Source organism: Polypterus senegalus, chromosome 2 (assembly GCF_016835505.1).
Source record: "Polypterus senegalus isolate Bchr_013 chromosome 2, ASM1683550v1, whole genome shotgun sequence".
Lineage (NCBI taxonomy): Eukaryota > Metazoa > Chordata > Cladistia > Polypteriformes > Polypteridae > Polypterus > Polypterus senegalus.
Genome location: NC_053155.1, coordinates 70,944,508 through 70,971,980, shown reverse-complemented (window position 1 = coordinate 70,971,980; position 27,473 = coordinate 70,944,508). Strand labels below are relative to the sequence as shown.

General features: G+C 36.3%; 1 protein-coding gene across 3 annotated transcripts in view; it reads left to right on the top strand.

The window, feature by feature from the left end:
* LOC120523019 (LON peptidase N-terminal domain and RING finger protein 2-like) overlaps nucleotides 1-27,473 on the top strand; it is a 47,391-nt gene that overhangs the window by 6,474 nt on the left and 13,444 nt on the right. For 2 of the 3 annotated variants that reach the window (XR_005632550.1, XM_039743938.1), the window contains 5 exons: nucleotides 14,232-14,350; nucleotides 15,660-15,782; nucleotides 19,289-19,423; nucleotides 21,102-21,315; nucleotides 26,430-26,520. Coding sequence is in view for 2 of the 3 variants with exons in the window: in XM_039743938.1 (XP_039599872.1) it covers nucleotides 14,232-14,350; nucleotides 15,660-15,782; nucleotides 19,289-19,423; nucleotides 21,102-21,315; nucleotides 26,430-26,520 (682 nt within the window). In the remaining variant the exon portion in view is untranslated. The remainder of the gene's footprint in view (nucleotides 1-14,231; nucleotides 14,351-15,659; nucleotides 15,783-19,288; nucleotides 19,424-21,101; nucleotides 21,316-26,429; nucleotides 26,521-27,473) is intronic. The other variant, XM_039743939.1, reaches the window with a different exon arrangement.

Sequence of the window (27,473 nt, the reverse complement as noted above, 5' to 3'; positions counted from 1 at the left end):
TATATATTCCAAAAATCTTTGTAATTGCCTGTTTGGCACCCCATAGACACTGTATAATAGATATATTAAAAAACAGCAAAGTGGATAGATGATATATAGATAGGAAGGAAAGGCACTATATGATAGGCAGACAGGGAAGCTGCTATATAATAATAAAATTACTGTTATTACTATATAGTGTGACAGATAGGGGCGATGTCGACCCCTTGAATCCTCAGCCCAAATGCCAGACACCAGATAAATGTCCAATTATTATTTATTTTATACTAATAATGTACACCAAGCACCCTCCACTCCACAATACTCCTAAATATACACAATAATAAATCAGTAATCAAATCCTCCTCTCCCAAACGCGTTGCCACCCTTCCTCCCAACTCAGCTCATCCATCTGGGATTTCCCAGAGTCCTTTATAGTCCTTGACCCGGAAGTGCTTCTGAACTCTCAGTCCATGTGACTTCCTAGCACTTCCAGGTCAGATCAAAAGCTCTACTTTTTCATACTGGAAGTACGTAATTTCCTCTGTCCCTGTGACCAGGACGTACTTCTGGGTTATAGGGCACATAAAAGTCTCTGAACCTCTCTGCAGCATCCCCTTGCAGTCCCCATGGTATTCAGCAGGGCTGTGAAGGAAAACTCCAATATCCATGATGCCCTGCTGGAATTCGAGGCAACAAGGAATCAAATTCGGGTTTCTGAGGCACGTCAAGTCTGCTGCGCTCTGTGAGTCAGCAAATCTTAACAGTACGCCATGGAAGCTGTTGTATCATTCTTGAACTTTTTGTGAAAGTGTTTATTTGATGTTTGGACTTCAGGCTTCACACATTTTATAGTTTATGCCTACATTTTGTAACATTACTAAAATATGAAAAAGTTTCTGTTTTAACAATATGTTTACACAGAATACTGTAGAAACGGAACACACATGAAATGCGTGTGTTCCAAATAACAATCTATTATTTCCACTCTAAAACTCCACTTCACTCCCAGATAATCAATCAAGGCATGAGCTGGGAGAAGTTTGTGCACGTTGTAAGTCAGTGGGAGGATGGAATAGCCGGCTGCTTGCAACTTGTCTTAATTGGCACATTTAGATGATAAAAGACACTGGCGAAGGGGTGTGAACGGCTTTAAGAAGCGATTTAAGGTGGGACGGATCTACGAGTTTTTTCGTAGGCTCTGGTAATTCTAGTGTTAAATTTGTAAATGATATGCAATTCATTTTGCTGTATTTGATAAAGCCTGTGTCATGGATACAAATCTAAAAAAAGAAAGAGAAACCATACATCGATTTACAAAAGCTGAGCAGACACGTGCATATGCATCATCTGAGGCTGCTGTGAAAATGTGCGTAGCTTTATGCCAAGTTTATTTTTTTCTACATCTCGATGTGAGCATGGAAACGGGCATACACAACATTTTTGTGCATTCTTACTTTTTATACATGAGGCCCCTGGTCTCTGCAACCTTATTAAAGAAATAGATAAATGTATATGAGGGAAAAGATTTGATAGTTATTTTTAAGGCACCCGTTATTGGTGTCTTCAATCTTTGGACTGTGTGCTTGCTCAATGGTAACTAAGTAATGCTTTAAAACGAAATAAGAGAACAATATCACATTAGTCATTAAATTAAAAGCTTTCAAAGATATTCCTAAAAAATACAAACATCCAAAATGGCATAATTCTTGTCATTTTTTTGGAATAGAATCCATTGAAATTTTGATGTAAAGGTTGGTTTTATAACAGGACGGATTTTGGACTTGAAGGTGTAGAAGGGTCTAGCTGGAAAATAAGTATGACAAACGTGTTTTATACTGTTTTTAAGTAAGTAACAGAAAGATTAAAATATATTTATTACATTAATTTTGTCAGAAAGCTGCAATGATATTTGTATTGGGGATGTGTTTTCAGATGCCAAGAGCCTTTTGATAACTTCTTGTATATCACAGTTGAGTAGTTAATTTTAGTAAGTGCATTTGTTAATGACATTTTTTTGCCTATTATATACTGTACATGAGACTGGCATTCCATCAGACTATATCACCAAGAATATTTCTTTTGAATTGTTTACCATGCACTCCAGAAATCAATTAAAAATTATGATGTGGATGGGCATAATACATTATGTCTCAAATTGCCTCTCATACTTAGTAATAAAATGGCAAGGTGGAATGGCATGGCTCAAGAGATCTGGGCATTGTTCCATCCATTTTCTATTGCATCTTCTAATGTGGGTGGATGGACAGCAGCATTCGTCATTCTGTGATTTTAAGTGAATTTCATAACAAAGGATGTTTGTAAATGCAACTTGACAGTAGTTCTTAACCAATTAATTTAAAATATGCACACAAAAAGGAAAATTACTTTTAAATAAGGAATTGTTTGAAATCTGTATACATTTCCCTATGGCACTTATATCAGTCATCATGAAGTGCTTTGAGAGACTAGTCATGTAAGGATTCTGTCCACTAACTTCACCTCATCATTCACCACTGTCATTCCTATCATTAGACTGGACGCTTAGCTGAGTAGGCTGGGCCTCAATCACCCCAATCCCCCCCACCCACAGTAAGGCCCGCATTCCTGGGAATGAAACTGCTGCAATTCCTGGGAAACCGGGAATGGCCAAGCTCGCATATATAGCATGTAAAAATCGATCAAGAAATAACAGAGTTATAGTTGAAAATAATTAAGTGGCATGGTTTTTTGGCCCACTGTGTAGTGTGTTGCCGATTAATTCAGTCAACAACAGACCAGCAGCAGTTACTCTCCCGGCTCCCACTAAGACTGAGCACAGTGGACTGGGAGGAGTCTGCACTCTGCAGCTCACGAATGCCGGGACGGGGCAGACTTCATTGACGTGTGTCAGACAACAGCTTTGAACAGCAACTTGAAATTGCAATGCGTCAATCTGTTGCTTCTGCATTATCTGTGCCAAGAAATTTGCCATCACAGAATGATAGGAAGAAACTGGATGCATCAGCAAAAGCTACAATGGCGGTGTTTCAGGGCAATGGCAAGCGCGGGTGTTGTTTAGAACAAGTGTCTCAGTATCTGATGACTGTGCCGCCTATATCAGTGGAGGCAGGGCGTGCTTTCTCAGCGGCTGGCATACTCTGCGCGAAGGTGTGGTCTCGCCTGGACGACCGCACGCTGGACATGTGCTTTCTACGCTCTTACTACTGCACCTAATTAGATACATGTACTTATATGACAGCATGAACTGCTTGTAGTTAAGGTTAGTCTTTTGTTGGTGTCAACATATTGCAGTAGTTTTATTAAAAATAAGTGTCGTCGTTCTAAAATGTTCACATGTGAGATGCCTGTGCACTGTGTCATCCCGGGATTCCCGGGAATGACATGCAGGATTCCCGAATTTCTGGGAATGGATAAACCCATCTGGGAATGGATTCCCTATCCTTAGCCCTTTGCTCTTTACACTGCTGGCACACGACTGCTCAGCGGAGTTCAGTTCGAGCCAGATCATCAAGTTTGCAGATGACATGACTGTGGTGGGTCTTATTAGGAGTGATGATGTCTCAGTATACACAGAGGAGGCAGTGAGAGTGCCTGCCTGGTGCAAGTACAACAATCTCCCTCTAAATGTTGAAAAGACAAAAGAGATGATAATGGATTCAGGAAATCCTGCACTGCTCACCCATCTCTTACCATTGATGGTACTATTGTTGAGAGGGTCAAAAACACTAAGTTCCTGGGATTATTGCGCTTGTGCAAAGCGAGCACGGTCAGCACACCACACATTAAGCTAGCGTTGCTATCTAAAAGTGAGTGAGCAAACCGCACCAGGGGATGAAATAGCCTCACAATTCACGTTGTTAGATTTAACTAACTGATGTTTCATAGATGGAAATCTGCAAACTGTGTTGGAAATTGGTTGCAGTTAAAGACTACTCAACATTCATCTTGTTTCACCATCAGCGAACTAACTACCACACGGAATATGAACAGCTTCAAGAGTCCACTGTCCACGATGGCTCTAAATCACCCAAGGTACAAGCACAAAAACACACTCGGTAAAGTTTAACTGAATCATTCTGCAAAAAAGTGTTGTACGACAAGAAAAACTGCAGATGGCATGACATAACAAACACCATCACCAGTTGCTTCGCAAAAGATATGGTGCCAGTTCAGTTAGTTGAAATGGATACTTTCAAGGAACTTTTGAATATTTTAACCCCAGGGTACACACTGCCTAGCCAAAAATGTTTCATTCAAACAGCTCTGCATAAATTGTATGGTTCATGTAACCAAACTCTGACTGCAGAAGGTTTCACATTTTTTCACAACAGTAAATTTACGGTCAAGGCGAACATCCGAGCCATACTTGTCCTTGATAGTATATTTCATTGACGAAGCGTGGCAACTGCAAAGCTACTGTGTGCAAACCTCCTACTTCCCAGAATACCACACAGGCCATTGAGCCAGATCTGAAAGATGCACTGACATCATGGTTGTCGTCAGAAGACTGCATGTTTTGCATGACAACAGACAGTCAGGCTAACGTTTTCAGTGCACTATGGATTAACAACTGGAAGAGGCATCCTTGTTGTGGACATAGGCTTTGTATTGCTTTTGTTGATTTAATTTGGGTTCCTTTATAAAATGCAATTAAAGTGAAATTGATCTAGTACAGAGCCCTCTAGGTATCAGGCAAAAAAAAAAATCAATTTGAACGAATTTATAATCCATTTGAATAAATTATGTAATTTGTTTCAACTGATTATTTTTATTTCTGTAAGAAGCATATATCTTTTGGGCACATTTTATTTCAAAAGCCATCTTGGTTGGGGGTCCTCTACTCCAAAGCACATTTTTTTTATTTCATTAAAAAACACAGATTCCTGCCTCCTTGTTCCATTTCTCCCCTAAGACTGCAGAAGCAGGTGATGACTAGGTCTGGGTATCAGCACTGATGTCCCAATTCAGTTTGATTCTGATTCACAATGTCCCGATTCAATTGGATATAGATTTTTACCTTGACTGAGTTAGAGTACACTGATATATATGAAGTAGTGGCTTTTTCAGAAATTACTTAACCATTCATGTAGAACATTAATATAATGTGACAAATTTCAGTAACACTTGAAGAGTGTCTATATAGTGACTTCATAACATGCATAAGCATGGAGTGACATTTAAAAGGAAATACTTGATTAGTAATGAACAGTTGTATTTGCACAACATAAAAATTATGACACAAATCACCTGAGGCCAAGAAATTAAACACACCACCCTCTCCTCTGTTCTACCATTAACATGGAAGATTTTTTCTTATTTGACAGCTGATTTGTGTTATAGCGTCTTGAGACAGCAGCTTAAAGAAAATAGAAAAGATGACCTAAGACAGAGGTATGAGGACCACATTCTCAACATGTCAACATTTCTTGACCCAAGGAAGACAAGCAAATGCTAAATAACTGTGTTTATTTGTTTGAAGTAGAAAAAAGAAAAGCAAAACTAATTTGAAAGGACAGTTAACAAACATACAAGGGGAAAAAAGAGCCGTAGTCGGCAATCTTGGGACACTGCATCTGAAACTGTGCATCTCACAAATGAGTTCACAGTTTATGGGCAGTGGAAGATCCACTGGCATGGTGGAAAACAAATGAGGAAAACATAACCTCATCTTGCACAATTTGCAAAAAAAGTATTTGTGCATTGCTGTTTGTTGCTGTCCTCCGGAGCATCTTTTTAGTACATCTGGGCTCATTTGCAGCCCAAAAGGGCATACCTCACATATGAGCCCATTGACATGCTAGTTTTCCTTGTAAACAAATTTTGGAAGCATTAAAGAGATTGTAATTTGCATTTGTAATGCATAGCATTAAAGTGTGCTATTGATTTGTTGTTTTTTTAATTGTTGTATTTCATAAGAATTGCACTACTGTTAATTTAGTTATTGTTTAAAGTTACTGTTCAATAGATTACTGTTGTATATTACTGTTCATTTTACGTAAATGTCTGTTTGGTGTGGGTTTGTGTGTGTATGCTTTCTACCTCAGCAAGAGTTACAAAACATTGTAAAGGTTTTATTTTGCAATAAAAATATTTTTGAGTCATGTTATGCTTTGTTAAATATCAGAAATGGTATTGAATTTCAATACTTTTCTTGGTATCGTATCAAAGTTTGCAATTTTGGTATTGTGAAAACAGTACCCAACTGTGTAACCAGAGTTGCATGTTAAATTAAAAAAAAAACAATGTATCAGGTTAGTTCTGTCATATGCATTAGGATGGGTTCAAGGGATTATCCAGATTTTAGTTGATTTCCGTAATGAAGTATATATATATATATATATATATAAAATAAAACGTTTGAGTTTAAATCTCTTCATAAACATGCTCATTTTTTTAAAGGAACGTTCATGTAACATAGGTGCATAAGTGAAGGGGCACAAAACGTATCATAACAGACACAACTTGAAACTGTTCAAGATTTTTTCATCTGCCAATTCTGTTGTGTTTATCTCCTTATTTACAGTAACTAAAGTGCATATGCTTAATTAAAAAAATGATTTTTATATGTTAAAGATACTGAATTTAAACTTTAATGTGTCACATTCATAAAGAAACCACTTAATTGTAAAAATGGAAGTGATAATAAGATGTGCAATTTTGATAAATATTAGTTACATTGGAGGGACAGTAAAACTGATTCATTCGCAAAGCTGCTTGATTATTCTTGTGTACCGTAAGTTATGGCAGGAATATTTACCTATTACTCATTTTGACTGCATCACGTTTGAGCAGTTAAATGATAAATGATGGCAGCTTACTCAGTATGCCTTCTTTTACTTTACTTTTAATTGTGTTTAAAAAACAAACAAAAGTATGGAATTGTTTCCCAGTGCCTTTGAATTGCTCTATTTGTATAATGCGCACTTTCATAATGGTTTACATAGCAGTTTTGTTCATCCCCCTCTGGCTCCACCCACAGATGGCATGCCCTACTTGTTTGGAACAACCTTATATAACTATTAGAAAATCTCATATTTCAGTACTTGGAAAGGAAAAAAACAGCCTAGTACAGCTAGTGTGCTGTCTGACCTCAATCGTTTATAGAGGAAAATTTTACATTGAACTGAGCCACACCAGTTTTTGGTCTAAGCTTCTACTGAAAATATTCATTTTTGCTTTGCAACAAACCAGTGTTTTTAATTGTTAGCCATTATGTTTTTAAGGGAGCATCACTAAAAACCTCAATTTGCATTTTGAGTTAGGCAAACAACTTGATGCACACATTTGAACTCTCTTAGTCTGTTTAAAATCATGTTGCTCTTGAAATATTGGACAGTATGTACCAGCTGTTTTAGTAACAGAACTAGAAAAAAAGAGAAGTTGTCAGTGGCACAGTGCTTAGACTGCAACCATTCGTACTTGTGAAATGTAATAAAACAAGTGCTATCTCTGAACAAAATAACACAGTTAATCAAAAGAATGTGTGTAATTGAAATTAATATAATATTCTCCTATGATTACATCAGGTTTCTAATGTACATTACATTTTCAGCGTGTTAAAAGTACACATTTCATTTGTCCAGTGACCATTTTTGCGCAGTTGTCCTGTTTAACTGTGTAGTTGTCTGTTTTTCAATCTATTTTTTGTTTTTCAATCTATTTTTTTAACCTGCTTTCCAGTTAGGAGTTCCTGGTGTCTGGTACCTGTCTTAGCAGCTTTGGGCACAAGGTTGGAATCAATTGTGATTGTGGTGTCAGTCCATTGCAGAGCACACTTCTTTCTACATCTGTACTAATTCATACTGGAGCATTTTTACATTTCCAATTAACTTATTCCACTTTGGGATGTGGGAGAAAAGACAAACATTTGCAGACGTCATGAGAACACACATACACTGTACACAGTGTCCTGTGGCCTAACATATAAAACTTGCTTATGCTTGGAAACATGCATAAGCAATTACGACACAAAAGTTGGGATTTATAAAACACAAACTTCATGTGACGTTGGCTTAAAGATAAGGAAAGTTTTGACCATTTGTAAATCCTAGTCAGACTTTTTGGTGTTGGGCGACTCCAGGCAGCAGGACAATAAAGTAAACAGAAAATCATTGTGAATTTTAATTTCTCCATGGTATTAATAATATTTATCTAATCTATCTATTTCACTAATGTGTCAGTCACATTCTGATGTCTATCCATCTATCCGTCCATCTTCTAGACCCAGTTGTTCTAAACCTGTATCGGAACAGGGTTTGCATAATTTCTGCATGATGATTTCTGTGGTGCTAATTCAACACACAGCATCCAAGAGGATGGCTCTAGGATGTCTAAATCAGCTTAAAAGCCAGTCATCATCAAAAATGACACAAATAACATGAATGATTTTTAAATGACAAAAATTGTGTTAAGTTTTTTTAGTCAACATATTTTAATTGTGTCAAAGTAAGCTTTTTCTCATTTTAAGAAGTTAGAAAATGTATGCTATACGTAACATTTGGGTGTAACATAGTTAACTGATTGGAAAGTTGGGCATTTTTTGTTACTTATTTACGTCATCAAAGAGACAGATGTCACTTTTTTTTTTTTTTTAATGTTTTGTAAAAGTATGATGTCTGTTACAGATTTAATCTGACCTCCAGACTGCTGTCGCTACATGCAGGCTTAAGCAATAGTAACACACACTACTATTTCAATTGTTCATGCAGACTACCAAGGATCTGTTTGCTGACAGGAGTGTCTTTTGCTTGTGTAAAAGAAGGAAATATTGTACACAACATATTAAAGTTAAAATAACCCCTCTAAAGCTAAATCTGAAACAGTGAACTAGACTATAATTGTAATTATAGAGAATTTCTCTGTTTTTAAGGACTGGCAATGTGCAAGTGAGAGTTGGGCAGGACAAATTGGAGTATTCGTTGATCCGGCCATCCTCTAAACCCAATTATCCAGGGCCAGGGGGTTGCTGGAGCTCATCCTAGCAAGCAGCAGGTGCAGGCACTGATACTTTGTGGACAGAGTGCCAGCACATTGCACGGTGAGCACTTAACACACACACACACACGCATACATACATCCGAGGATCTTTTAGTATTGCCAGTTCACCTAACCCGCATGTCTTTGGAATATGGGAGGAAACTGGATCAAACCTATCCAGTGAGCAATCTGGGTGCAACCTCCTGGCTCCTTACAGTGAGACAGCAGTTATTGTTCACTCATCATGACCCTAGTTTGTTGAGCAACATAATGTAATGAAATGGTGTCCAAAAAATCAATGACAAAAATAACATTTGAGACATATTTTAGTAACTTAGTGCAACCTTGAAATGCAGGAACGGGCCATTCCATAATCTTTGCTGAATGTCAGTGATACCTCAAGCTCAAAGTAAAGATCAACTCTGAGCTTTGGCAAATTTATACATATATTTATTTTTTTTTTTAAGTTAAACATGGTCACTTTTGGGAGGTGGTGGGATTCGGCTCAAAAGCATATGCATAACCACATATTTTAGATTGATTTTAGATTTATAAAGGAACTTTGTGTGGGACCTGGTGTACATACAGTATGGTTTTATACATTTTTTTTTTATTTTAAGCAGGCTTTATACATGAGGCCCCTGGTCTTGGGATTTGAAACTATGCCTCTAAGAGCTGTGAGGCAGCAACAGTAAATACTTTGCCATCATCCACCAGTATTTCTTGTACCTGTTGTTTTTAGAGCATGATTCAAGTCAAAAGTAAGGGGAATATTATAGTTGTCAGGATGGTCTTAGAAAAAAAAGTTAAATGATGCAAAATACATATTTTAATAGGAATAACAAAACATAATCTTTATGAGGAAAGTAAACACTAAATCCATTGTTTAGTTGAGGGAAATTCTTAAAGGCACAATACCAAAGATTAAACACTATAACTAAAGCCGATTACAGTTGAAACTTAAATTGCAACTTACTGTGTAGTGAGGAAACTGCTTGATAGAAAATTGAAAGTATTTTTATTTTATTTTCAAACTAATTCCAGTATTGAGTTGCAGCTGTCTTCCATGAAGCATTAGGTCAAAGGATTTAAAACTGGATGGGGCACCAGTTCATCATAAGGCATATTTACACACCTCCATGCAATCATACTGGAGCATTTCCAATTAACTTGACCTGCACTGCTTTGTACAACCCTGAACATTTTACCATTATCAATAAACCTAATATGTCCTACATTTTGGTAAGAGGAAAGCAATGCGTCCCTAGATTAGATTCATGTAAACATCGTACTGACAATTTTGGGCTGGGATTTAAACTTATGATTCCAAACTTGAGAGGCAGCAGTATTAAAGCTGTGCACCAAAATAATGCATCTATGTCAGTAGGGATAATTGTCATGTGGGATCCAATATGAATTGTTATAGTCCAGGGGGAATCACCTTATTTATTTAATTATATTTTTCTTTTTCCAAGTCAAGGTCACAGAAGCCAGAGTTAATCATAGGAGCAGTGTGCACAAGGCTGGAATCAGCACTGAACATGGCTGTACCCCTTGACAGGGCACATTCATATGTACATCCTCAAACACACTGGGCTAATTTAGAGCCTCTAATCAACCTAATATGTACGTCTTTCAGATGGGCGAGAAAACTTCATATAGAGATAAGGATGTACATCTTCAACAAAGACCTTTATCTGGACCTGTAAGATGTTGCTGTGATAACTACTGCAACACCATACCACTTGTATTAACCTTTTAGTTTCTTAATAGTAAGATTAAATTATCATTGTCCACAATTTATCAACCCTTTTCTGAGTGTCCCCATATTAGATGATTGCACTAAACTCTGTTTCCTTTAATGCACAAATGCTCTAAGGATTAACACATCACTTTTGTACATCTGAGAAATGTATAATGCCCTCAATTAGAGATAGAATAGTGAGGGATGTGCTCCATTCTGCTGGGCTATCGTAGGCACTCTGCTCACACCACCAACATGACCTAGCCCTATAGTAGCACAATGCCAGAACACACACAGTTGCTGTGGACACAGATTTTCTAAAGGAAATAATGTTATTTTGCAAGTGTTGGCTTAAGCCCCCTCTTCTAGCCTTAACCCCATATAGCATGTTTAGGATGCCTTGGATTGCAACATTTGGATACATTACAGTTTGCCTCCCAATGACATACAAGTTTGCTTTCTCTCAATGGCCTGCAAGCTTGTCTGGTCATTCTTCAGGAATGTCCCACAAATCTGTGTATTCACAATCTCATTGGCTCCACAGTTCTCAAGCAGTGATGGTGGCTAGAGGCAGTCACACAAGACAGTTCAGAAGGACTGCAAGATGACTTGTTGTTGCATGTTTTGTGTGTTTGTATGCACCGTTTTTATTTCCTTCTGCTTTCATTTGTTATTTTAGCAATTAAGGTACAACTTTCGGTCCCTCATCCGTCCACTTTTCAGTAATCTTTCTGGCACAGCTTTTAAGCCTATCCTCAGCAACCCTGGGCACAGCACCACATTGCCATTATTTTCATTGCTACTAGTTAATATTTTTCTCTGATTTTAATTATTTGTTTTACATTAGTGCCAAATGCTACTTAATTTAGAATTAAATATTTGAGCGGATGTTTATCAAAATGCTTCTTTAGATTAAATAACCATTTTGGATATATTTATTTTAATATGTATTTTATTTGTTTTAACCAAGAATTCCACAGATGTGAAAAGCTTGCTGTCGTATTTTTATGTCTATATTCCAATGTGAAGTGCACAACCTCCTAAATTAAGACAGTGTAGTAGATGGATGTTTTCTGATTGGAAGACTTGTGACTTACTGGGCAGTCACTGCTATTTAAACTTTATGAACAACACTATAACTGTAAGCTGTTGGTATAATACAGGTCTTATGACTAGTGCAGAGATTGCCCAGATTATAGGGTATTTTCCATTTAAAACTTTGTGACAAAAGTATTGTCGTAACTCAAACAGTGGGTGACTTAGATGTCTGTGCAATTGACTTCTTTTGCTGTATGTGAGGAGAGTGGTTTGATTTAAGAGTGAAACAAATTGGAGCTATATTTTAATGGAGTAATTTGAATTTTATTGTAAAGGTAAGGTAGAAATGATAGTTATCTCAGTATGTGTTCTCCATTTACTTAGACCTTTTAGGATACTTTTCACTAACACCCAGCTATTGAAAGCCATTTTCTGCTGAAGCTGCTGGATAATTTCTGCTGTGCTTACTGTTTGAAAGAAGGTTTGGCTGAGTGCTCACATGATATGGATCAACAAGAAAAACATTACAATTCAAAGCAAAATATAAATTCGTAAAGGTGCAGAAATGGCAGATATGAGATCAAAACATACAAAACCAAAATGTTGAAGTAGGGTGTAATTGCACTTTCTTTGTGTGTTTTTGCCAAGTGTCAAAATTAAACTCGTTGGTAATTGAGATGAGTAAGCACAGTGACTGAATAAAGCTGTTTATGTAATCGGGTAATGGATTAATTTATATGAATGTTTATAATCAGTTGTGAACACTAGAATCAAAACATAAGTTAAAAGATAAGTTTTGATTTGTGGTTTTAGTGCTTTTTCAGAAATACCTACAGAATAAATCAAATATCTCAAAAGCTAGGCGCCAAAGAAAAAAATTCAAAATCAAAAATTCTTTCCTCGTAAGACATACTTGCAGTGGCACAGTAGGTAGTGCTGCAATTTCACGGATTCAACATCTTTGGTTAAAATCTTACACCCTGTTGTCTGTGTGTTTTCATGTTCTTCCCATGTTTGTATAGGTTCTATGCAAGCATCCTTAAAAATGTATGTGTTATGTTCATTGGCAACTGTAAATTAGCCCTGTTGTAGTATGATCATCTGTGTGTGCTTGAGTGGGCCTTATTTGGCATCCTATATGGAGCACATTCCTGCCTTACGTTTATGGCCTATTTATGCAGTTATAAATCCATAATAATTGTATTATATAACTGCACTTTATAAAATTCAGACAATAGCATCACACAGTAAATCCTGTGTTAAGAAAAAAACTGGTGACTTTGTATTTTTTAGTCATAACTCCTTAATCACAAGGCCACACTCTACTGAGGACGTAGAAAGTTGGGAATGATGATTGATGACCATACTGAAGAACTCTGAAGAAATAACTTTCCATTATTGGAAAAAAATACTCAGATTAAAAATGAAATCAAAAGTTAAAAAAAAAACCCATTCCTATTAATTTACATCATTAACCTGCTTAAACCTTCCATTCATAAATTGTATAGTTACCACAATTTTACAGGTACAATATAGATTTATTAGAAATCTTGATTAAGATAAGCATTTTTATGAAACTGACAACACATATAATGATTTGTACTTTATAGGTAAGTTTCAGGTGTTTGTATCACAACATGTCTGTTAGTACTTTTTACTAGAACGTGTTTATTCTGATACGGTTTGCAAAAACCTGTCCCTGCAGCAGGCATATGTTAGGAATCAACCTTGGTTGGGATACCAATCCATGACTGTAGGTCAATTTGCACATGTTATCATACATATGTTTGGGATGTGGAATAAAAGTACTCTGGATTGTGTGCATTAAAATGTATAGAATCATAAGTTGGTTGTTGTGTTATGCTCATACTTGCATAAACTTGCAGTGAATACAGAATTTTTCCTCAATGTAAATTCTTTGCTTGGCCAGTGTAATGCTGTTAGTATCACCAGGAGGAGGACTTGTTCAGCCAAGTTCATTAAGAAATTCCTTGAAAATCATTACATTTTAAGACACAAATGTACTGATGATTGTTCACTTTTTTTAAAAGATACAGGTGTGATGGCCCCTTCATCATTGATTGCCAAGTGATTTTTTTAATTAAAAAAATAATAATAAAAAGTTAACAAATGAGAGATCCTTAGATAAAATAAAAAGAGCATCCAACTGAAAATGCTGTCTTCAAAGCCTAGAAACTTCTGAACATATTCTGGACCCAAGAGATGAATCTGACAACCTGCCAGAAAATGATTTATTCCATAGATTACCAGTGTCATACGTGGTATAAATTATAAATGTCATTTATTTTTTACTACAGTTTACATTTTTATTTATATATTCATGTTTATCTGCAAAATAGATGTTTACTTTTATGAATATTTTACATTGGTGAAACAACTGGATTTGTGATCACTATTTTTGAGCATCTTTCCATATTTAACTTCCAGATTTTCTTTAGTAGACATTATTTATATTTTTTTTTTTCTTCAGTTCCTTCTAACTACATTGCAGTATGTCAGCGTGGTGAACTACACTTAACAATGAAAAATTACAACCAAGCTGTACAAGATGGTGAAAATGCATGCAAGTTAAAACCGTTGTGGCCCAAGGTATTGTACTTCTTTATTTTATCACTTACTGTTTTTACTGTAATGACTTTACTTGATAGTAAAATAACCACACCTCACTGTCTTTCAAGCAGGATCAGAGTATATAATCCTTTTAGGTTCCCAACCTTTTTAAATCAAAGGACCATAATTCCATTTACATATAACTTGTGTACCACCAGCTTTTATGTAATATTTCAATCCTATAAACCTTTAATTGTTTTTATTCAACAAACGAATGGGAACATATTGAATAACACAAGTTGTTGATTAGTTTTCAGGTGACACAGAAATTGTAACATAAAATTAATTATTCATATAATTTAATGATTACATACATACTGACTACTGTATAATGGTTAAATACTATATATTCATACAGTGTAATGGTTAGATTAACAAAATATTCAATGAGGGCCTTGTGCTTGCATTTAGCTCATTTCGCTGTTGGACAGTTTAGCAGCAGTAGACCTGAATATGGGCTATTGGAACAGAAATTGTTACTACACAATTGTGATACAGTCCATTTGGGTCACGACCCATGGTCCAAGAAACACTGCTAAAAGCCATGAGACCCTTTATTGCATATAATAGACAATCACTAAAACTGAACAGAAGATCAGAGCAAAATCAATGCACTTAATACCAAATCAATAACACATCCATAGACAACCTGAAAATGCACTGTGACCCCAGGATTTGAACCACAGCTTTAAGCTATATATGAAACTTGCTGTTTTACCTAACTTCACACAGAGCAGTGATTAAAATGTATTTAACATGCATAAAATAAAAAGCAGACCTGACACTTATGACATCCTTACTGTAGCAGAAAGACATATATATATTTTTTTAATATTAATTAGCATCTTGTTTCTGGGCTTATTTAAGCCCTTTCAAAATTTTACTGTAAAATTTCATGTAATATTTCAAGGAACAGAAGTAATTTTACTAAATAACAATTTTGTAGCACAATAATAATTATTACCTTAATACTTCATTAATAATATTGAAATGTTATAGAATGTGTAGAATACACAACAGTTAAGACAAAGTTTTTTTGATAAAGATTTAAGTTAATACTAAATCACCTTTATTTTAGATAGGACTTGGCAGTACATTTGGGGGATGGGATGGGGTAAAGAAATTGGTGTAGCTGTTCTAGTTTACAGTGTAATTTAGTCTTCATCCCTTATATAGATTTTACATATTGTTGTCTTTAGTCTTCAAATAAAGTTTTTGCATAGTAAATGTTTAAGATGATGATGTTACTACTTTCTCATCATTATTTTTCTTCCTTATCATTTTCCAGGCACACTATTTGAAGGCCACTGCACTGAACAAAATGGGCAGATGTGAAGAGGCCTTGAAAGAGTTTTTATTTTGTGCAGCTCTCAGACCAGACTGGAGCTCTGTTAAACTCGAAGCACAAAAGGCAAGAAATGCAACATTTTTTGCAAAATTGGAGAGTACTTTTATCTTTTTGAATCCTTGTTTTTTTCTCAGTGAAACAGTTTTTATGTGCTAGCAATTTAACACTTTATTTAAAATGCAGGAGAGGGAAGGATGCAACTGGAAAAGTTCAATTCATGCTACAAAGCAAGTTCTCCCTGACTTTTTACCACAGAAAGTGTTCTTTTCCCATTAGGCAGCCAGGGTAAATAGTCTATAGAAGCCTGGCACGATTTTTTTTGTAAGCATAACCAGAACATGCAAGCCTAAATACAGTTGTGCTTCTGTTTATCCCGATAGCCTAGGGGCCAAGACATTTCTGGCATCTTGTTTCTGGTTATAACTTAAAATAAACTTGAGCTTTCTGGAAATTTTAGACCCTTAACTCTTTCTAGATGAGTGTTGACCGAAAAAAAAACAAAGTGTAGAAGGTGAGCATTGACAAAAGTTGTAACAAATTTTAAATGGTCAGTGTTGACAGAAGTCTCCTGGAATATAGTTTTTTATTTTTTTTTTTTTTGACTAGATTGCTGCAAACACTATACACAGACATTAATTTACCTCGGACTGGCATTTAATGACAGCAGTCTCTTGTCCAAAAATACTCTGAAGGAGACGCCTTGTGTGTTGTTGATGTCTCAGGTTCAGCAGTGTCAGATGAAGATTTTGAAATGTTAAGAAAGTGACAGTGACAATGGTGCTGGAAAACATTCACCAGTGCTGGTTTAATAGAAGTAGTATAACTTAGCAGTGCATGTAATATTTTATTTGAACTGTATCATACATTTTAAACTGATCATGTATACAGTAGATGTTTTTATATTTGTTTCTTGCACAGTATGTTTTAAATATTTAAGTAATAAATCATTTTGACATTTTCCACAAGGGTGCTCTCCAGAAATAATTCAGACTATTGGTACAATGGAAAAAAAATCACCTTAATGCCATGATGGGGGAAAAAAAAATTAAGTGTCAAAAGAATTAAGATAGTAGCTGCAAGATCAGCTAATAGGCAGCAGTTTTCACAGAGATCGCTTTATCAAAGGCATCAGCTGCTTTAGTGTATGTTGCCTTGTAAGAAGCATTTGGTTGTCTAATGAGAAGCCTTTGTTTCACCACTTAGCCTCTTGGGATAAAAGAGGCAAAGTGTTTGGTCTTTCTGACACATATGTTATTTATTCATCTCTTGCAGTGGACTTTTACACATTTAGTTGGGCCACTATATGGAATGTTACTGTATTAATCAGGATTTTACTTGTTATTGATGAACACAGAACTCTAATGTAAAAATGAATGTAAGGTTCTGTAAGTAAAATAAAGTAAAACTACCAAAAGAAGTATCATAAGTAAACAGTAGAAGAACTTGTGCTTAAAATCTTCATTCTTCTACTCTCCAATGCAGGGAGACAATCTCCTAAGGGTTTGTGTATACTTTCTGCATGAAAGTAGTGCACAGACCACAACACAAAGTGCAATGCAGTCAGTGACCAGAACACATTCATGCTTGTTGCAGCGTGTTAGTTCATCGTGTTGATATTCTTGTAGTCAGTAGGTGACAGTTTTTGGTTAGTGTCACATACTTTACATTGGCACAGAAAGGGAGAATCTTGTTGATGGAAGAAATAATTATTACAGGTTTAAAGAAGGGAAATATACAGTAAGTAGAAGATGGAATGTCCAACAACGAAAGGAGGGCTCTCTTGAGTTGCTGACCTAAATGATGAATGGATTCACTTCAGATATTTTTGCATGTCTGTCTTATGCTTTGATGACTGCTGTGTCATATACAATGATGTGTTCATCATTCTGGCAATCACATAACCAGCCTCTCCTTAAAAATCACCACTTTAGATACATGGTGCTGAGTCTGCATCACCATGCAGTTAGAAAAAAAATTGTACTTGGTGTGCAGCACATTAAGTATAAATCAGCCTTTAACCACCCCCACCCCTTTGACGCACTTTACTCTTTACAGTGGAAAAAACACCTCTATCCGCCAGCTGTTTGATGCACTGTAGATTTCTGTGGGGGACCTCTAGTTATAACAAACTGAAGAATTCAAAGTTAAATAGTAAATAGTTTTTAGTAAGGCAGGAAGGCGAGCAATCATGTGGTGCAACAAGTGACATGCATGTTTATGAGGCACACTTAGTAGGCATGTTATTGTGCAACGAGGTGGGGAGTTATCCATTATTTGTTTCATTACCGTTTCTATACTGCCTATATCTGTTTACCGCTACCTAATCCCATTTCTTCCCATTGACTGTAAAATAATATTGTACTGCTGTGCTCTTTGCTGTGCGTTTAATCTGCATTTGAAGTAGTAAGCTATCACATACAGGTAAATAACCATTTGTCACTGGTTGTTTACCAGATGTGATACAGATCTCTCGCCTCTAATTCATTCAACACAGTCCTCTATCACAATCTAGTCGAATTTGGTCACTCATGAGAAATATGCAAAGCTTGGCTGAATACATGTACTTGAACTCCTTAGTCTTTGTTATATTGCCATATTGTCTCCAGTTTTGGATGGTGTCAGAACTACTCAGTTTGCTAGCTTGATTGACTTCATTTAATTGCCTTAATAAGGCACCTTATAAAAGGTGTAGAAATGAAATGAAGAATAATGAGTAAAGAATAAAGAATGGTATACCAATGCGCTTTTAATTGTATTTTTATACTAATTACTAGACATACCACTTTATAAGCAAGTTTTGTTAGACCGATTATGGTAACAGTTAAAAAGCACAAAGGCGTTATCTTTACCAGAGTGAACCTTAGCAAAACATAAAAATTATGTTATGTATTTAACAAAAATGGAAGTAGGCAAAAAGGGTCAGGGATATTGGGGTTTGGAATGCACTCGAATTGTGGACAACCTTTAGATTACTTTGCATTGCAATTGGGTATTTCTATTTATAAATTGATGGTACTTCAATTAGGAAAACAGGTACTCAGAATATTAAATCCAGCAGGCTTGGTGATTACTACCATAATGTAATATTCTTCTTCCACTACTACAGCAGCAAAGCCTAAACATTTGAACAAGTATTTTCTACTCCAGAATATGACTGAGAAGAATATTCCATATATAATTAAATATTTTAAGTAGTTTGTGGCATTTTTTCTTACTTTAGTTCATAATTCCACTTTTTATAGCAATGATAATCCCTATTTTTATATAGTATTCATGTTTGAAGTCTGTCTGCCTTTAAGCATTATGATTGTCACATGTTTAACCTTTGTTTTTCTTGTTTATTGGGATCTGGACTTATTATTGCTAGACATTGTTGATGGTTGAACATTTTTCTTTGTTTTACACCTAGGAAAAAGTAAGGCTTTTTGCACCATATATCTTACACACACTAGATACTAGGAAAAAAGGCTTGCTGCAAATCTAGGAAGTATGACAGTCTTGTACATGTCATATTGCATTTGTCCTACCCTTCAGGCAGTTAATGTACTATGTTTTTTTTCTTCTTGCAGAATCTTTGTGAAATGTTTTCTTCAGTGTTTGAGAATGACAGATTGCCAGTCTCTCGCCCTACCCTATCATCCTATATGCGCCTGAAATCTTCTGTGGTATCCACTGAGGAGGAACTGAATGCTGAATGCTCTGAGGTGTTTTTCTTTCATTGTCATCTTCTTTTTTTTTTTCTTTTTTCTAAATTTGTTTTTAATGTAAACTAACAATGATGAACCAATAGTGGAGGCTAAACTGTACCTATTTAAAAATATCCATATGCAAGAATTCCCATCTTTACTGATCATTTAAGTTATTCAATTTTGGGACCTGGTGTTCTTTTAATCTTCTAAACGGTAAACATTGAAAATGATTATGTTCACTTCAACTTATTTTTGTAAAATACCCTCCTTCATGATAAGCTGCCTCGTAGCACTGCAGAGATTATCTATCAGATTGAATTAGCATGAAGATTTTCAGTTAATAGAAAAGAAAGAAAAAATAAAGATAATGAATAGTAAAGCTTTACATTTATTATGTTTAAAGTACTGATAGCTATTGAGTTTGTACTTTTTCACACAGATGTTGAACATCTAAAAGCTGTCCATAGTCCCACCAAAGTGCATATCATTTAATGTAATGTGCCATGAAGGTGGTATTTGAAGAGAAGTTTCAGTGCTGGAAGGCAATTAATGTTGTTACCATTTTATTAATCATAAAGGTCTGTTTGTCACTGAGTGTCTTTAAATGTACACATTTAACCAAGAGAAGGTGAATAACCCAGTTAACCTCCTGGGCATTATCCCCGTGTGTTACCCCGTCTTCGAATTCCATGCAACTACAATTAAATCAGAGGCAAGCTTGGGGTAACTTGTAATAATATGCATTATGATTTTGCACCTGAATAACTCCCCTGGACAGTATTTTGATCCAATCTAGTGAATGAAATAACAAAATGCTGCAAAAAATTTTTTTTTATGTTTTCCACCACTTCATGGTAACTCTAAGAAAACTTAATATTCATGAGTGGGACAGAGTTTCCAATGAAAAACAGTGACAAATGAAAAGCTATAAATGTAGTTTTAGAACAACTTGGAACTGAATTATTGCTTAACTCAAGTGATGGTGATAACGCTGTGAATTGGTCATCAGACACTGACACAGAAAGTGAAACTTATGCATGATATGTCGCTGTATAACTGAACCACCGTGAGATGCTTAGTGAATTTGATGGCATGAAGCCTCACATAGTATAAAGGCAAAGTAATTGTGATTAAGTACAACCAAGAAGTTTGCCCTCTAAGTACTGTTCACAATGAACAGTAAATTCAGAATCAATAAATTCAAAAGCATATAGCAGCTAGGTGTTTAAAAGTAATTTAAATGGTTTTTGAAGCACATTTTAACATATGACTGGAAGCCAATGAAGATATTTATTTGTACTGTGTGTACTTTCAGTCCTGACAGTTCCTGTCAATAGTATTTTAAATAAATTCCCGTACAGATGAGTGAGTATCATAAACGAAGAAACATAGAATTCAAAAAAGAATTATAAAATGTTACGATGTGGTAACAATCTAATTTATTAACACTGAAACTGTTTTTTTTTTGTTTTTTTGACAAATTAGAAAGTGTAACAATGGTTTATATGTGGTCAAAATTGTTCTGGTGTTTTTAAATATACTGTAATACTGTGGTATTGCTAGAACATTACAGTAATTTAAAAAGTGCTGTTTATGATTTTGAATTCCAGTTTTTGCACACTATTTGACAATAAATGCAGTTTGTGTTATGCTGTTAAAAATTGAAAGCAGCTCTGTTTTCCTTGTTTTTAAGGTATCTACATTTGCAGTGTTCAAGAGTGGTTCCTGTGAGAACAGCAGATATAGCAGTATTGATACATTAAAGCCCACACAATCTGTCAATAAACTGCAGCTTTGTTTTGATGATACAAAGGCACTGGGCTCTATCCTTCCTTGTCTTCCTGAACCAAGTCGCAAAAGAAAATGTTTTAATGACTGTGAAGTACCCTGTAAAATGCTCAAGCAAGGTTTGTACCTTTCAGTACTGTACATTTTGCTAGGCTTTGGCTAAAAGGACACAATTTGTTTGTAGTCAAATTTAATGTTAGCTCCAGCATAAGAAACTTTCTTTCTTTTGGAGTAAAGTATTTTTGCAACACATTTCCTAAGTAATTAAAATTAACCATTCAGTTAAAATGAGGCTAAAAAATCATTAAATAATGTAACAATTTGCATTAATGTATATAAACTCATTCCCCCTCTTCATTTTTTTTATGCATTTCTTTTTAAGCATTATAAGAGCACAAAACGATACAATAAAATGGCAATTCCCTTTTTTTTCTCTTAACTAAACATGGGCACAACAGCAGCCCTTTAATGTGGTTTTGAAAAACATAATGTTTTTACCCTCCAGGCAATCATTAGAAAAATTTAAAATACTACCAAGTATTTACTTAAATCTGTTGACATTTCTGAAGGTTTTCTGAGTTCATGCAGATGCACTGATATTCTCAACCTTGGGTTCGGATGTGCATGAGACGATGTTCAAGTCATCATGTGGAAAATGTAATGAAAAAAATAAAGAAGTCATTGTGCCCTTCAGGACCACTTTAAAGATCTGATACAGACATGTGTCATGTTCAGTGTACTGGCTGGTTATTTTGTAGGTATATTGGGTCATGAAAGTACTGGTTCATTGCAGGTAGTCTGCTAGTCTGGAGCTTGTAGGTTTCCTGTCAAATTGGTTATTTTTTCACTATTAATTGCCCAAGATGACTTTAGATGAAAGATCTGTAAAAAATCTCAGTGGCTACATTAGCTAACACACTTTCTGGTATTCTCGGTTGAGGGGTAGATCATTTGGGTAGGTGGCACCACAGTGAGTGGATTATTACACTTGTGGTTTGCTTGTGCAAGCTTGCAGAGCTAGCTGCATAGTTGGAGCTTTGTTGATTTTACTATTACCACATGGCTCCAAATAATCTTGTTCAGCAGATGCTTTTAACACCTCAGGTTTTGTAGCTAGCAGTTCTCTCTTTTGTTATTAAGCCTGCAGGTTCACTTACAGTGCATCCAGAAAGTATTCACAGCGAATCACTTTTTCCACATTTTGTTATGTTACAGCCTTATTCCAAAATGGATTAAATTCATTTTTTTCCTCAGAATTTTACACACAACACCCCATAATGACAATGTGAAAAAAGTTTACTTGAGGTTTTTGCAAATACTTTGTCGATGCACCTTTGGCAGCAATTACAGCCTCAAGTCTTTTTGAATATGATGCCACAAGCTTGGCTAGTTTCGCCCTTTCCTCTTTGCAGCACCTCTCAAGCTCCATCGGGTTGGATGGGAAGCGCCGGTGCACAGCCATTTTAAGATCTCTCCAGCGATGTTCAATCGAATTCAAGTCTGGCTTCTGGCTGGGCCACTCAAGGATATTCGCAGAGTTGTCCTGAAGCACTCCTTTGATATCTTGGCTGTGTGCTTAGGGTCGTTGTCCTGCTGAAAGATGAACCGTCGCCCCAGTCTGAGGTCAAGAGCGCTCTGGAGCAGGTTTTCATCCAGGATGTGTCTGTACATTGCTGCAGTCATCTTTCCCATTATCCTGACTAGTCTCCCAGTTCCTGCCGCTAAAAAACATTCCCACAGCCTGATGCTGCCACCACCATGCTTCACTGTAGGGATGGTGACCTGGTGATGAGTGGTGCCTGGTTTCCTCCAAACGTGATAATAATAAGCAAACCACTATTAGAAGATCTTGGGATCAGACTGGGATTATAAGAGGCATGCACTCCAAGATATAAGAAGGAGCAGGATTATTCAGATATTTACAGTATATAACATTAATAGTATTTTGAAATTGATTCCAAAGGACACAGGTAACCATTTTAAACCAGTGTGATATGGTCAGATTTGTTTTTTTATAACTGGTTGACAATTTGAGTTTTTTTGGTTAAGTCCAAATTTAGGCATTACAGTAATCATATTTGGCAAAAAAAACAGCATGAATTATTATTTTTTGGCATCTTACAATATTTTAAGAGGTCTGACATTTGCAGCGTTCCTTTACTGAAAAAGTACAGTCCTAGTACACAATATGGTTAACCAGTCAAAATATAATTGTAGATGTTAGAAATAGGAATTGATAAGACATTAAATGGTAAATTTGCTGCAGGAGTATGTGAATTTCCCCTTGGCATTAATAAAGTATCTATCTATCTATCTATCTATCTATCTATCAAATTGCTGCCCATGTGCATGTCTGTGCAGCTTTGATTTGGTTCAAGAAATAGATCCAGTTTTTATTGAAGGGCTGCTTTGTTAATTCTAAACTCTGCATCAAAATAACATCTTGATATTTCTCTAATGTGTTTTATGGAAGTGACTAGTACAAGTCTGTTAGGACTAAGATGTAACTTTTTTTAACTATTCTGCTAGATCATGAGGATACAAAAACATTTAACTTCTAGCTCTGGTAGATGCAATTGTATAAAAATTCCTTTAGGAAAATAAAAATGCAGAATGATGAGCTATTATTGAATGATTTACTGTTTTACTCTGTTATTTAATAACCTCAATTTTTTGTCCTTCAGTAAGCTTTACTTAACACAACTGTACTTTGTTTTTCTCCGTTCTCAATGGAATTAAACTTCTAGTGGCTTATAGTTCTGCATTGTCTGATCCTGTAGGATTCACATTGGAATGCAGCTTCAAGACAGAGATCTTTCTGTGCATCTCTGCATTTTTTTGTGTGACTTATAGTTCATGTATGTTCAAGGTGTGTATTAACCTGTATGCCATGTAGTCTGAGCTTTAGTTTCATTACAGCTGACTTTTTAAAAGTACATGTTGCAGTTATCTCTTTTATCTTCATAGTGTGATATAGCGGGTCCACGGCTCAGAAGGAAAGACCAGCTTTAGATAAATAATTAGATTAAAGAGGGGGTGTGGTAGTGTGGCCGGAGTGGTTCCCAGGTGTGATACGGGCGTTTCCACACTGAAGTGCACAGGTGTGGGATCGTCCATGTCCGTAATTGATATTGGGAGCTGCTAATCGCCGCACCTGTGCCACGTCCCCATTATAAATAGTAAGAGTGCGAGTGCGGAGGGGAAATCGAAAAAGAGAAGGACAGAGGTTGAAGGAGAAGTAGGCTGGAGAAGGAGAGCCGGTGCGAGCGAGCTCACTTGAGGTTGCAGGCAGCGGGAAGTAGAGCCCCTTAGCAAGAGTGTTTGACCAACACTCGGAGGGCATACAGAAGCTGTCACTCCTGCTGAGCGCTTAAGTGGAGCAGGAGTGACAAGAAGGTGGTTGGCTTACCGCATAAGGCCACGGAAGGCAGTGGGAGTCTGAGGCTTAAGAGGTTGAAGCCGCAGCATGATCGCTCTGGTCACTGGGGAACCCGAGAGTTGGTCTGGAGGGAGCCTTACGGAGCCAGGATCAGAAAGCTACCAGACCAGCAGGAGAAGGTCAGCTGCACGTAGGGCGACTTCCTTGGTGCAGGGCCCAGAAACAGGCTCGCCAGCTAAAGAAGGCACCGGGTTTTTTAAAGGACTGCTTCCAGCCATTGTTTTTTAACATTGTTTTTAATTGGAATATTTATTGGATTATTTTAACATATTTCACTTTGTTTATAATGCATTATTTAATCCGCATCATCACACATACTCTTTTAAAAAGAAAGCATGATGTAAGCAGTAGTGTGTTTGAAGTTGACTTACCATTTTCTCCATGAGACTGTCAAATCTTTGCCATCACACTAAAGCACTAAAGTTCTTTATGGCAGTGTGGTATGTCATCTTCTTTTCATTTTCTCTTGTTGGGTCATTACGAGCAGTCTGTTCCCATTTTAACTAAAGGTTAGTAGCTACAATGCACTTGCAGATAAATGTGAGCAACCACTAAATCCCAAATTGCTGTACTGTGGACGTGATGCTGATGCTGCCACATTTTAATGTGTAAATGTATTACAGTTGATCTATATACGGATACAATTTATACACTGAGATTCACTCTAAAGAGGCCCCAAATATTCTGTTATAACTCTCATTAGGACGAAGCAATCTGAATGAAACAACATGCAAAGTGCTCCTCAGTATATTGAACTTCAAACAAGCCGGGATGCTCCTGCATCGGGGCAGTGAGGTAGGCTCCAAGACAGCCTTTGTGACGTTTAAACTCCATTTGCAACTTCTGGGTGCATACCGCCCGTACTCCTTCACTCAGTCACTCGACTTCTCATCAGGATGGAGGTGTACAGTAGCGCGTCTTCATGGTGCAAACCTATTGGAGTCACCAATTCATTTAAGCAATGTCAGAATCAACTAGATGATCTTGAGTTAACAGAAGGTTACTTCCAGCAAATCAAAAAAATCACAGGGCCACATGTGACACATTGTCTTTAAGTTTAACACCCTGGCTATAGCTTGATTTTTAGGGATTTCATTATTTTACTATTTTATATAATTTTTAAGTCCTCTTGTGCCCACCCCCCAGAAGTTTACTCCAGTTGAGAACTTCTACTCTAAAGTACTGTACTTCAACGCAGCTAATAAAATTAGGCGACCAGGGGTTCTGTTCAATTTTTCACCACCTCACATTCTTCTCCCTCCTACATTTGTACTCTGGTTACTCTAATTTTAAAAGAGGAAAGTTATTGCAGTGTTAAACAAACTTGTAACATTCCTGTTATGTAAACAACTAGCTCCCACACCATTGTACGCTGGCTAGTCATTGCACTGTTATTTAAACTTGTTTTACCCATAGAACAAAAATGCAAGGAGTTTGTGCAGTACACGTGTGTGCATTTAATCATAAGACCAACTAGCAATTTGTAAGTTCTATGCAGAAATTCAAATTACACAGAATGTGCAAATACTGGCAAGCTTTAATCCAATGTTGAAAAACCACAGCATTACTAAAGTGGCAAACAAAGGCTAAGAAATGGTTGTGGATTACCTCAGCCTGGTTGTCAGTAGTAACCTGGCAACCATTAATGCCTGGGTTTAGGGTTTGTTACTCAGTTGTGCCAGCTGCTTCTGCCTTGGGGACCATGATAAAGATTAAATGAATATAAGAGTTTTATGTGGTCTTGAGATTTAACACTGGTCGATTATAGCTTTTTTTTTTTTTTTTTCATTCCAGCAGATGAAAATTGCTCAGACCAAAAAATATCACGAGATGTTTCCTTGGAACTTGTTGACTCATCTGATCTGGAGTGCTCTCTCTGTATGAGGTATGCCCTTATGTCTGCTTTGATATAATCCAAAGTGAGAACTCTAAATCAGACAACATGTTGCTGTTATCTGTGTACCTGAAATGTCAAACACTCATTCACCTTTATCATTTAGGCTATAATCCTTGTCCTTTTCTAGTATTAGTTTTTGCACAAAAGCTTATGCTTGAGTATTGATTTTGAGCTTGAAAGCCATCCTTTGGTTCAGAAAGGTGTTTATTGTACTGAAGAGCATTTCTGTGTTTCATTTTATGTTGTGCAAAATGAGATAATGTTCCAAGACTAAAGCCAAGGAAATGCCTTTAGGCCCAATACAGATGCACCCAGCATTTGTTTGAATCGAATCTGTTAAGGCTTAGTTAAGAGCAATTCTTTGTCACAGGGAAATTGCTCTGGGTGCTTACGGCCCATAATGCATCTTTACTTTGAGAGCAAACTCTGGATGTTTGCACATTTACTTGAATTTATACATCAGTCATTGTTTACTATGTTCACTATATCAAAGGTGACATTACTGCAATCACATGTTGAAGTGAGTGGACAAGACAAGCCTGCAAAATTCAGCATGTGGAAATTCTCTTCTTGCTTTAATAAACAATTTGGCACCTAAATATATTTTTCAAAATTGTATTTTTAGTAGTTTTCTATATATGGTATGCAGTCATACTGTAGACTCTGTGAAGGGGTGGGTATAGTTTTTATGTAAAATTAGTTTCAAGAGTTTTTATCCACTGTGTGGATTAAATGGTAAGTACAGGATGGTAGACGTCATCTATTGACATGTGCTATTTTAATGAGATCATGGAGTGTAACGTGTGTTGTTTTCTCTTGAGAGGATTATGTTACTTATTTTCAAAATTTTTTTACACAGTGCAACCCCAATTTGGTTAATTTCAGTACCAATGTCATGACTTGGCAAATGGTTTAATATTTTTTGTTGCCTCTTTGTCTTG